Genomic DNA, 13,108 nt, shown 5'->3' with positions numbered 1-13,108 from the left:
CACACACACCCTTCTAACTTGGCATAAAGGCACCTTTTAATGTGGTCATTCTCTTTATTTAGCAGGAGGAGAGTAACTGACCCTATCCACCCCCAGCACAGTACCTTCAGTAACTGTTGCTGGTGTCTATCTTACTGTATGTTTGTTTTTAGTTTGTGAGCCTTTTGGAGACAGGGATCTATTTATTTATTATTTCTCTGTGTAAACTGCCCAGAGCCATTTTTGGAAGGGCAGTATAGACTTCGAATAAACAAACAAACAAACAAACAAACAAACATATATACGCACACATACATATACACACATCCTGTTCTTCCTCCAGATAGGTCAAGGTAGTCGACGAGGCTATTCACATGATTGCAGAAAATCAGGCTAGCTAGATTTTCTGCAATCTTGAGAACCACTAGGCTCGGCTGTGAGCCCGGTGGTTCTAGAGCGGGAAACCCGCTCTAGTAGCCCACCCCTAAAACTGGGTTTGCAGAGCGAGCACTCCGCAAACCTGGGTTTTTTTTTAAATTGTGAGTCTTTTTGATTGGCTACTCATGAGGAGAAAGGTGGATCTCCCTGCAATTTCTGGGGGAGAGATGCCTTTTTGTGGGGTTTTGTTTCTTTGTGGGTAGTCTGGGTTTGAAGCCTATCTGAAAAACTAGATAGACTTTTCTGTCTTTTGTGCTTTGTTCTGGGAGTTTGTCAGTGAATGAGTGAGTCCCAAGCAGCTTGAGACAGAGACATAACAGGGTAGATTGTGTCGATGTTGACTCATGAGCTCCAAATTGAGGAAACTCCTTTTATAGGCAAGGATCCTCAATTTCCAAGCCCACAGGCACCGATTTCTGCTGGAGAATGCAAAGACACAGTTCTGTAGCTCTTATCTGCTGGAAGGTACGGAGGAGGAGGCCAGGGGCCACAGTTGACCCCTATGCCGGAAGGAACCTATTTGGTGGTCTGACCTCCCTCACTCCCCTTCGGCTCTCTCCTCTTGCATCCCCTCTGTGTCAATCCTTCACCCCCGACCTGACTGGGATCTTCCTGGGCAAAAGATGTAAGCGGCATCTTCAAATACTTTTCCGGGCCCGGGGCCCGGGACAAAAGCCAAAATGTAACCAGAGGTGTCTGCAGGAAAAAGCCAAAAACTGCTGCCAGACGCGCGTTAGGAAAAGCCAGATTTCTGGAATTTGGCTTAGAAAAAGCCACTCTCCCACCCTTCCTTCTCCTCCTCTCAGCTCCACCTCCCTGTGGCGGCTTAGCTGACCCTTAGTTGGGATAACCGCACTCTGGATAGTCCTGCCTTGCTGCAGGATGTATGTTACCTAAATTAATAAAGTGGTCCTAGTTCATCCAACTATACGGTCTTGTCTTTATTGGGGCCTGTGGGTGCAAAAAGCAGCACCTTGCACTGGACCCAGAAACAAACTGGTAGCCAGTGCAGCTCTTTCAAAATGGGTGTAATGTGATCCTAGCGGGCAGCTCCAGATAAAATCCTAGCTGCTGCATTTTGCACCAGCTGCAGTTTCTGAATATTCTTCAAGGGCAGCCCCACGTAGAGCCTGTTGGAGTAATCCAGCCATGATGTGACTAAGGCATGGGTTGTTGGAGATGGAGTTCCAGTGCATTGACCTTTTGCACCAACTATTCTAATGACCATTGGGAGTAGAGATGGTGAGTAAGGGTCTCCCTAACTGTTCTACCTCTCTCCACTCTATGACCCCTGATCTGACTCTTCTGCACTTCCTGTGTTGAGTCACAATCTTTCCTTTCCACCTAGAGAGCAGATGGAAGCATCTCTCTCTCTCCTTACCTATCCATTATGTAGTCCTTTAGATTAGAGATAGGTCTTTCCTAACTAAGTGTATTTAACCAATAAATATTTAGGGTTTAGTCATACAAGGATCTCCATGTGTTTTCTCTAAATAGCTGCAACAACTAAACCATCCTCTGTGACCTACTCTGTAACTGGAATGTGTGCCCATTCCTTAGTGCTCTGCTGTTTTACCCACTGGGGTAAAAAAATAACAACCTCTAACATGGGTAACTGTGGCCAGATCTACCTTCTTGAGAAAGGGACACAGCTGGTGCAACAGCCGAAGCCGTGCAAAGGCACCCCAGTCACCGTCACCAACTGAACTTCCCAAAGCCGTGCCAAGTCCAGCAATACCCGCAAGCTGCATACTTGCTCTTTCAAGGAGAGTGCAACCCCATCCAGAACCGGTAAAATCTCCTCGTCCTGATTGGCTCTCCTACTGACCAACATTACCTCTGTCTCGTCCAGATTCAGTTTATTTAGTTAGACACTTCCATGTATATATGGAGAACAAGGAAGTTACATCAACAGGCCATTGCGAACCAGTATGATAAGATGCCCCAAAACATGTTTTTGCAACAATTGCTGTTACCATCTGCCCAAGCATTATTTAATTCACAGGGATTTCTACTGCATCTATTTTCAAGCTAGCAGTTTCCTTTTGCTGTGCTAAGTCTTGTCCCCTACTTGAAAAGTGCTTCTGCTTCAGGCAGCTCTGACATAAAAGAATAAAGCCGAATTGCTTCGGTATGGTCAATCAAGGCAATCGGGCCACCGATTGCTTTGCAAACTTTTCTTGTAACGCATATATATAAGTATCCGTAGTACTTGTAGGAAGGATTTTTGGGACCAAGTTCCATATGTTCTTTTGATGCTATATATTGCAAATCCTCTGCTTTAAGAGCCTTCATGGCACTATCAAAACCCAAGGATAATTGAAACTTAGGAGAAAATCAATGTCAAGAGTTGAGATTGCAATTTTGTACACCAGGCAGATCTAAAAATATCTGCTAATATCAAAGGGGTCAAACCACTAGGAAGGTGGTTATGTTTTAATCAAAAGTTAAATACTGAAAGCTCTTAAACATTGGGATTGCACAGTCTCCAAAGGGGAAAAGTTTGAATACATCCCAAACTGAGGTCCATAAAGGAGCTGAGCCTTTGGCCCGAGACTGACATATTCAGAGGCAAATAAAATAAAGCATTTGCAGTTAAAAAGTAATATTCATTGACCAATCTAACAAATTATGCAATTTTATTCTTATCGCAAACACAAAAACAAATCTATGAATTCCCTCAGAGGGAATCAAGACAAATACAACGCAGAAAAATCACAAGGGAGTACTTTTCACAAAATGAGGGAGATTTTCAGGCTTGTCTACAGATTCATGTGTATGATTTCTTCACTGTAAAAGTTTGTGCATGTGCAGTAAGTTGTGCCTTCCTCCTGAACCAATTCCTACACTGCAAGCATTGGTGCAGTTTAGAGATGTGCAAGCAGGTTCAAAATCAAACTGATCCATGAGCTTTTTAGGGTGGGAAACCCAGGCCATGCAAAGGTCCATTGAACAGGTGCAGCAGCCTCCAAAATGTCCGCTGCACCAGGAGGAGGTTTCGGGGCCATTTTTTAAGGAAGAGAGGCTAGCTGGGGTAGGGGGACCCTCCGCAGATCTCTCCACTGCCTTGGAGAACCCCCCTGGATGTGGGTAATTTAAAAAATCTCCCGTAAAAAGGTTCATGGACCACCCCAGACCAGACCGGAGGAATTTTGAGCTGGTGCTGGACTGAACGGGCCCGGATTGGGTCCGGACTCAAACTGAACCGGACCAGACAGTTCCATGCACACATCTAATGCAGATTCTTTCCAGTGTAGGTTCTCTGGTGTAAGATATCCACTCCTGCTGAAGTTCTTTCTGCACACCGAACCATTATGCACACACCACTCCAAGCATTTCTGTGGTTTCTCTCCAGGGTGGGTTCTCTGGTGTATAACAAGCTGTCCACTCTGCCTAAAGCTTTTTCCGCACTCCCAGCATGTATGGGGTTTCTCTCCAGTGTGGGTTCTATTGTGTATAGTAAGAGCTCCACTCTGGCTGAAGCTCTTTCCACACTCCAAGCATTTATGAGGTTTCTCCCCAGTATGGATTCTCTGGTGTTTAGTAAGATTTCCACTCATGCTGAAGCTCTTTCCACACTCCAGGCATTTATGTGGTTTCCCCCCAGTGTGGGTTCTATGGTGTTTAGTAAGATCTCCACTCGTGCTGAAGCTCTTGCCACACTCAAAGCATATATGTGGTTTCTCCCCAGTGTGGTTTCTATTGTGCACAGTAAGCTCTCCACGCGTGCTGAAGCTCTTGCCACACTCCAGGCATTTATGTGGTTTCTCCCCAGTGTGGGTTCTATGGTGTCTATTAAGAACTCCACTCGTGCTGAAGCTCTTGCCACACTCAAAGCATTTGTGGGGTTTTTCCCCAGTGTGGGATCTATTGTGTATAGTAAGCTTTCCACTCGTGCTGAAGCTCTTTCCACACTCAAAGCATTTATGTGGTTTCTCCCCAGTGTGCATTCTATGGTGTTCATTAAGATGTCCACTCATGCTGAAGTTCTTGCCACACTCTAAGCATTTATGTGGTTTCTCCTCAGTGTGGGTTCCATGGTGTATAGTTAGCTCTCCACCGCTGCTGAAGCTCTTGCCACACTCAAAGCATTTATGTGGTTTCTCCCCAGTGTGGGTTCTATGGTGCTTAGTAAGATCTCCGCTCTGCCTGAAGCTCTTTCCACACTCCAAGCATTTATGTGGTGTCTCCCCAGTGTGGCTTCTATTGTGTATAATAAGGTGTCCTCTCTGGGTGAAGCTCTTTCCACACTCAAAACATTTATGTGGTTTCTCCCCAGTGTGGGTTCTACTGTGTCTAATTAGGTTTCCTCTCACGTTGAAGCTCTTTCCACACTCCAAGCATTTATGTGGTTTTTCCCCAGTATGGGTTCTATGGTGTATAGTAAGATCTCCACTCATGCTGAAGCTCTTTCCACACTCCAAGCATTTATGTGGTTTCTCCCCAGTATGGGTTCTATGGTGTTTAGTAAGATCTCCACTTGTGCTGAAGCCCTTGCCACAATCAAAGCATTTATGTGGTTTCTCCCCAGTGTGGTTTCTATTGTGTATAGTAAGCTCTCCACTGGTGCTGAAGCTCTTGCCACACTCAAAGCATGTATGGGGTTTCTCCCCAGTGTGGGTTCTATGGTGTCTATTAAGAGCGCCACTCGTGCTGAAGCTCTTGCCACACTCAAAGCACTTGTGGGGTTTCTCCCCAGTGTGGGTTCTATTGTGCATAGTAAGCTTTCCACTTGTGCTGAAGCTCTTTCCACACTCCAAACATTTATGTGATTTCTGTCCAGTGTGAGTTCTATAGTGTCTATTAAGAGCGCCACTTGTGCTGAAGCTCTTTCTGCATTCATAGCATCTGTGGTTTGTCACCTCTTTGCATTTCGGCCTGAGGTTCAAAGCTTGGTTCAAAAGTGAAGCTTCTCCTACGTAGCGGGCACAGGCTTCGTTCTCTTTCTTTCTGTATTTTTTTCTACTCCATGCTGAGAAAAGCATATTATCCATTTCTTTTCTTCCCTTTTGCTCGGGTTTTTAGTATGTATTGCTCCCTCTTTTCCAATCTGGCACCACACATAAATTCTCCGCTGGTTTTCTCCTCATTTTTCCTCTCACCTGCTGGTAGGAAGAGAAAAAACTGGTCAGATCCTGCAATAGAAAACAATCCTGAAGGAGATGGTGTGAGAAGAAATAGTGGAAGTGCAAACCAGAGGTTGCCAGTTACTTCCACATCCAATGGCTATGTGATTCCCATTCAGGATATGACCAGAGAGGCCAGATTTCTAGACAGACTAAATGACTGGCCCTCAGAACGGTCGATCATGGAACCAACTAGAGCAAAGACTATGCTGGACTTCACCCTGAGTGACACCCAGAACCTCTTGTGAGATGTCCAGAGTGCAATCCAGTTCCTCCTATATGCGAGAGGAGTCCCGCCTAGGAAGCCCAGTGTCGACACTTTGGCAGGGCCGGATTAAGCCAGTGCGGGGCCTGTAGCATATGTTATAAAGGGGCCCTAAATTATTATTATTATTTTTAAATGCACATAAATATTAAAACATAAATTATTTACTTGCATAGTAAAGTAATTCAATTTTTTCATTCACTATATTTTGGAGTATTGGAGACCAAGCCACAAACTCACACTTACTACAATAACAGTGAACATTTATATACCATTTTTCAATCAAAATTCTCCAAGTGGTTTACATAGAAAAATGAAGAGTGGATCGATGCTTCTCTGTCTCCAAAGGGCTCACACTCTAAAAAGAACAATGTGGCAGGCACCAGCAACAGCCACTGGACAGATGCTGTGCTGGGCCTTCTCTTAAAAGAGACATTTAGCAGAAAAGGGATATTTTATCTAACATGGACCAAATAAAACAGGTAACGTTTTAACTTTAATTCCCAGTTGGAAGCTGGACATGTGGGGCCCTCAAAAACGCAGGGCCTGTAGCAAATGCTACATTTGCTACTACGTTAATCCACCTCTGCACTTTGGGCTTCAGAAGAGGAAACTGCTCAAGAATTGTGAAAAGAAAGCAGAAAGGGGCAGGCAGGCAAGCGGAGGGTGAATGACTCCCGAGTGCATGGAGCTAATTTAAAGCCCCAGTAATGGAAGCTCCGTTGGAACATGCTTTTCACAGAGGCCTGGTCCACAGCTGTAAGCAGGGGAAGCTATACTCAACGATCCTTTTGGACTGCATCTGTCTAGCTGCTGCTGTTCTTTTTTCTGTGTGCTTTGGGAGACTTTTCATTGAAAATGTAGCATACCAAAAAATGGTTAAAATCTACATGAGACAGAGAAAAGCATTTTAATCAGCCGCAATTCAAAGGGCTGATTGCTGGGCTGACTTCCAAGATCCTGAATTACTGGAGATTCATTTTGGACGCAGGGTCCATTGGTAAAATAAGATCAATAAGATCCATTAACAGATAAATAAGAGGAGATTGAAGAGGGGGTTGACTAGGATCGGAGAGACCTGCGTCCAAATCCTTCCCCACTCAGCCATGATGGCTGCACTTTTTCTCATCCTAGCCTACCTCACAGGATGGTGGTAAGAATAAAGGTGGGGGCATAAGATGCAGATATGCCACCTTGTGCTCCTTGGAGGAAGGGGAAGATGGGTCATAAATTGCGATGGCTGGAGCGCTTATAATCCGCTTCGGCCAATACGTCAGCTACATCCATTTCTAGAGGTAAATGACCTTAAAATGGTGGTACATCTGCTGGTGGCCTCCAGGCTTGACTACTTTAATGCACTTTACATGGGGCTGCCTTTGTACTCAGTTCAGAAACTGGTACAGAATGTGGCAGCCAGATTGGTCTCTGGGACTACCTAAAGGGACCATATCACACTGATTCCAAGAGAACTGCTCTGGCTGCCGATACGTTTCTAAGCAAAAGATAAAGTGCTGGTCATTATTTATAAAGCCCTGAATAGCTTAGGTCCAATGTAGAGACCACCTGCTTGGTCATGAACCGCGCCACCTATTAAGATCATCGTGGGTGGGTGGGGGGTAAAGTTACAGTTGCCACCAGCTCCTTTGGTGGCGACTCAGGACAGGGCCTTCTCTGTGGCTGCCCCAGGGTGCTTTAGAAAGCACCCCAGAGTGCTTTAGAAAGCACTCCTTGTCAGAATAAGAGCTTCGACATCACTGATTGCTTTGTAGAAGACTCCTAAGACACACCGGTTGTATAATTAATTAATTTTCAACTCTTTAACCATTTTCATCCTGTGCAATTATTTTAATTGTTTCCCTCTGTCGATTGTTTTTAGCTGCCCTTATTCCGTGAAAGGGTTTCAATTGTTTTTGGTTGTGGATTGTGATTTGGATTGTGTACACTGCCTAGAGATGTATACATCAGGCAGTTAAATAGGATAAATAAATAACGACATGGACATAACCTGCACATGTCTGTTGACTGCTAGCCACAGTCCCTCCAAGACTCAGCCTGCCATTTCGGAAGCAAATGCAAATGGAGGTTACAAAGACCACAATGGCAGGGGGGACTTTCCCCTTCCCCATTTCAACACTCGCTGGTTGCTCAGAGTACTGGAGACCATGCAAGAGAAGAGATCTCCCAGCGCCCCACCGGCCTCTTTCTCTCACCGCCTCTTCCCTTGCGCAGGCGACTGCGGCTGGCTGCACTCCTCACAGCCATGCCCAAAGGAGGACACAGGGGAACCGGGAGGGAGAGGCTCTCCTCCGCCAGCCGCCTTTCCCCTCACTGTGCGGTCCGGGAAGGGGCTCCCTCCAGCAAGGCAGCCCCCCCGCAAGAGGAACCCCCCCCCCGGCCGCCCTCACTGCTCTCTCAGTCCCTCTGGATCTGTTCTCCCGGTGGGTGTCAGAAGCCCCCGAGAGGGAGAGGAAGCCAAGGACCATCGGAGCTGGCCCCGCTCTGGCTCCTTGCAAAGAGGAGGAGGAGGAGGAGGGGAAGGAGGAGGACCCGCCAAACCTCCCTTGCAAGGAGACTCTTCCTCCCGCTTTCTCCAGCCCAGCAGCACTCGCGGTCTGCCGGGATCGTCTGGGGAGGGGAGCGCAGCGAAGGGCTTTCGCAAACCGGCCCCGCAGCTCTATTTCACTCTCCAACGACGCCCCGCAACCCCGCCCCAGGTGGATGCTACTGGCTGAGTTCCTCACCAGGGGGCATAGCTAGGGGAGCGGGGGGGGGGCATATTTTCCCATCTCCCCCCCCCCCAGATAATGAAGAAAATAGGGAGGGGTGGAGTTGCGGGGGGCGCTCATGGCATGGGAGGGGGTGCTTGGTGTCTTTGAACCCACCCACTCAATTATAGCTCCACCCTGCCCGCCCACCCCCTCCTCCCAGCCACGCCGGACATTTTCCACTGCAGAAAGGACTGCAGGGTGACTGGGAGGGAGACTGCCCGCCCCCCCGCCCGCCCCACTGCCTTTCCCCTACCTCCCTCTGGATCCAAATCGTTCAGCAGCCACTAAGCAATAGTCCCCAGGCTGGATGCCTGGTCTCCGCAGCAGGCAAAGCTCGGTCCAGCCGGCCGCCTCCCCATGAACTGTGTACGGCTCCTGCCTCTTCCAGCCTCATTCCTCCCCCCCATTCCTCCCTCCCATTGGCTGAGCCATCAAGGCTGCGACCCCCTCCTGGAGGCACAAGGTGGGGATGGATGCGCCAGGAAGGGTGTGTGTGTGTGTGAAAATGGTCTTTAGCCTTTCCGCCTGCAGAAGGTGCCCCAACTCCTCCGTCTGTGAGATTGCTTTTTAATGTACATTTCCCATGTTCTCTGACGTTTTTTCTCTCTCTCTCCTTTCTCCTCCCCCGTTTTTTTTTTGTTTTGTTTGTTTGTTTGTTTGTTTGTTTTGGAGATGGGGCCATCAGGAGAGGGAATTTCTCTACAGACTTCACGCTTCAGCCATGTGATTCTGCCCTGACCGATAGACAAACACAAGTTTACAAATGGGGGGGGGGGGCCTAGCTAGACCCTCATGTTTCCAGAAATAAATTCAAAATGTATTTAATCCTGGACGCGGCAAGTGGGATCCTCTGGCTGGCTGCAGTTAGATAAAGAAACAGCCACAGGAATGCAGCCTCATTCTTTCAGAGATCTGGTTTGGAAATAGTGCTGCTGGAATTCTCCATCTGCCATTTCCTCTCCATATTGTTGGCATTCCCAAAGAGAGATGATTCTGTCTTCCTTTTGAAAGGGGATGGAATGTTCGAATCTTCATCCATCCCTGCTTTCCCTCCTAATCTGGTCTTGAGCTCAGTGTGGGTGCAGTTTGGAAGACAGGAACAGAAGAGGCTGCCTTCTACTGAGTCAGACCACTGGTCTATCTAGCTCAGCATCTAGCCCTGTCAGAGCTTGCTACACTCATTATTATTATTATTATTATTATTACTCCTAAGTTCTGGTCCTCTGGCACCTAGAAGAATACAAGAAGCACTAAGGAACCAAGAACAGGGAAAGCCACCCTTGACCCTGTTCACTTGGTTAATCACCCTCCTCTCTAGAAAGGCAAGGAGAGGAACTTTTCATAAGCTCTTCTTCCACAGGGAGATTCAGGAGCTTGAAAATGATTGTGTACCCACCTAATAAATGAATCCTTTATTATGGTCCATATAACCGGGGGGGCGGGGGGGAGGGAATACAACATATCCATCCACGATGTCCATCTTGCAATTTTTTAAAAAAATTGTATATCAATCACAAGAACTACAACTGACAGATCTAATCTTACAAGCAGCCACAAGTAATTTAGCCGCTTTAAAATTAGTCTCAGGATTCACTCCAAGTAGTACATAGGTGGCATAAAATAACTCTGAATGCCCAGGGGAGTCAGTAAAAGCAGAGTTCCAAAAGAGTTTCTGAATGAGTCATAAACGATACCATTACTAAGGAGGACATATTCAATCGAATCAACTGCACCAGAGGTACAAGATTCTTGCATCCTAGGCAATATTCCCAAAGTTCCCAGACACCACCGCAGAAGGCAAAGCTTTTTAGGGCGCTAAGGAAAAAAAGCTGTGATTGTTGGGGACTGTCAATTCAGAGCGATAATTGGCTGGTTTAAGAAAATTTAATGTTCTTTTCCCATTGAAATTCCCAGTCATGGATATCTGTTGTTTTGTCCAAGTTTTGCATCCGTTCAATCATGCATCCTTTAATCTGTTCTGTTTCTGTATCATACTTCAATAGTAGTAGACCAACTCTTTGATTTATTAGTTCCTCAAATTCAGTTAATCCTCTGAGTTTCCTCCCTTGCCTTTGTATCTCTTTCTGCACTATTTAAGTAATTTGTAAAATACTGAAACCAAGGAGGCTTTTGAGTTGATTCTGTTGTGAGTATTTGCATGGATTTCGGTTCTACATTATTCATAGACAGATTTTGCTGAGTATGTGTCCTCTCTCTCCAGAATTGATATCTACCAGTCCATTCTTCTTCATGAAAATAAACATTTAATATTCATGCCAGCAGTGATAAACTTGGACTAATCCTTTTTTTTAAAAAAAATATTTATCCCAAACATGTAAAAGACTATTTCTCAGGGTATGTAACTGTATCTCCAGTTTTTCCCTCTTTCCACAAAAGATTATGTAAACCTTCAGAGAGGTCCGATCTCTCCGTATTCAACACAGAACCGTATGGGAGGTTAATCCAATCAGAAATCCAAGTAAGACAACTACCATGCTAATACAACTTCAGATTAGGAACCGCTAAGCCTCCTCTTTCCTTTACATCTTGCATGACCTTAAACCTGATTCTAGATCTTCTAGAGGCCCAAATATAAGAATTTATTTGCCAATTCCATAAGTTCAATCTTTTTTCCTTGATTCTAATCAGAATCATCTGAAAAAGAAAATTCATCCTAGGGAGTACATTCGTTTTGACCGAAGGTATCCTTCCTAACCACGAAGGAGTCAGCTTTTGCCACCTGTCCAGATTATTCACTATAAATTTCCATATTTGCAAATAATTGTTCTTAAAGAGGTCTTTATTATCCTTTGTTAAAGAAACCCCAGGATATTTAATTGGTTTCATAGAGGTCTGAAATCCAGTACTGTCCTGCAAATAACTTAATTCCACATCAGTTAAATCCCAAGTAATAACCTGAGTTTTACTTCTGTTGATCTTATAGCCAGAAATCATGCCATACTGACAGAGGCATATCTAGGGAAATAACGCCTAGGGCAAACACTGAAATTGCGCCCCCAGTCCAAACATCTGACACCCATCTTTCAGATAACTTCACCATAATATCAGCTGAAAAATACAATTCAAGCTCATTAATCTTGTAATATTTCAAGAACTATTTAACAGTGGACATAGCCAGACAAAAAAATGCTGGAGAACTACAAATTTTAGTATGCTGGGGCTCATGAAATACCCAAATACTATGTGGAGGTGTACTTGAAAAACTAAACAGAAGTGCCTGTCTAATTCTCTACTATGTATTGTAGCATCACCATTATATAAGTTTTAAAAATCAATGGAGAATTTGACTTTTCCCAGATACTCTGAAAATAATTAAAGGATATGCAGATTAAACTGTGTCACGGCTTGGAATATATTCTAGTATTTCAGAAAGACAGTTAAAATGAGAGAAAGAGCAAGAAACTCCCAGTGGGCCTTAATATTACGGATTTCACACAGATTCAAAGACAAATTCACCATTAATAGCCATATTATTAAGACATCACATTTAACTCACTTATCACAAGATGCAAAGTACGTGCAAATGAATACAATCCTAGATCATAAATGCCAGCTCAGTATTCACAAGCCCTGATTCTCTGTACATAGTGCCAATCTGAATATGTGTACAGTGTCTTATATAATATTAATTTTTACTTGTAGCCCCTTTGGGGGGCTTCCTAAAGGCCGTGGGGGGGGGTCTTCAAAGGTCCCCCCTCCCCCTGCTGGCCTCTAGGGCCTCGCAGGGACCATTTGAGCATGTGCGGTGGCCATTTTTAAAAATAATCTTTTATTTTTTAAAAATGGCCACTGAAAACAAAATGGCCACTGTGCATGCTCAAATGACCTCTGCAAGGCCTGGCAAGGCCATTTTGTTTTTGGCAGCCTTTTTTTTTTTTTTTAATTAATTTTACAAAATGCCGCCCTCCTTCAAGTGGTGCCCGGGGCACGCGCCCTGCCTGCCCCACCCTATATACGCCCCTGCATACTGTTGTATATGCTCCATTAATTTATTCAAAGAATCAGCAATGTCCGTAATAGGAAGGAGAACATCATCCACATATGCCTTTATTTTATGTTCTTGGTTTCCCTTTGTGATCCCATGAATTCTTTGATCTTGCCGTATTTTCACTGCCATTTTTATTGTTCTAAAGCTGTATGTTTCTTTAGACTATAAGATCCATCTGTTTACGAAGTTCTTTTATGCCCTGCCAAATATCTTTTGAGGGGTCCTTCTTATGAGCTGCCTCAAGACGGATTAATTCACTGGATATTAAAGATTTTTGTTTCTCAAATTCTTTCTTCTTCTTAGAAGATTCTGAAATAAAAATCCCTCGCATAAAGGCTTTACTTGCATCCCATATGGAATAAATTGAAACATCTGAGTCGTATTTCTCTGAAAAAAGTCCATCAATTCTTCTTTGCATCTCAATACAATCCATCCTTGCTGTAGTAGAAGATTAAATGATCTCCATCTTTTTAAACCAATACTCATATGGTGAAATTTCGTTACTGGGTTATGATCAGCATAA

At 44.8% G+C, this 13,108-nt stretch overlaps 1 protein-coding gene across 3 annotated transcripts; it reads right to left on the bottom strand.

Moving 5' to 3' along the window:
• Positions 1–3,041: 3,041 nt before the first annotated feature.
• On the bottom strand, positions 3,042–8,974 carry LOC128338530 (zinc finger protein 883-like). 3 transcript variants are annotated; one of them, XM_053281123.1, is made up of 2 exons: positions 8,830–8,974; positions 3,042–5,522 (listed from the first exon to the last, which is right to left on the bottom strand). In XM_053281123.1, exon 2 carries the CDS (start codon positions 5,409–5,411, stop codon positions 3,537–3,539), a length of 1,875 nt encoding a protein of 624 aa, XP_053137098.1. In that variant the 5' UTR covers positions 5,412–5,522; positions 8,830–8,974; the 3' UTR covers positions 3,042–3,536. The 3 variants fall into 3 exon arrangements, with proteins under 3 accessions (XP_053137098.1, XP_053137100.1, XP_053137099.1); XM_053281125.1 differs by having other exon boundaries at positions 3,042–5,519; XM_053281124.1 differs by lacking the exon at positions 8,830–8,974 and adding an exon at positions 8,019–8,379 and having other exon boundaries at positions 3,042–5,519.
• Between the last annotated feature and the right edge of the window lie 4,134 nt (positions 8,975–13,108).

This window comes from Hemicordylus capensis, chromosome 16 (assembly GCF_027244095.1).
Source record: "Hemicordylus capensis ecotype Gifberg chromosome 16, rHemCap1.1.pri, whole genome shotgun sequence".
NCBI classification, from domain to species: domain Eukaryota; kingdom Metazoa; phylum Chordata; class Lepidosauria; order Squamata; family Cordylidae; genus Hemicordylus; species Hemicordylus capensis.
Note: the sequence above shows the minus strand (reverse complement) of the source record. Positions and strands in the feature narration are given on the sequence as shown.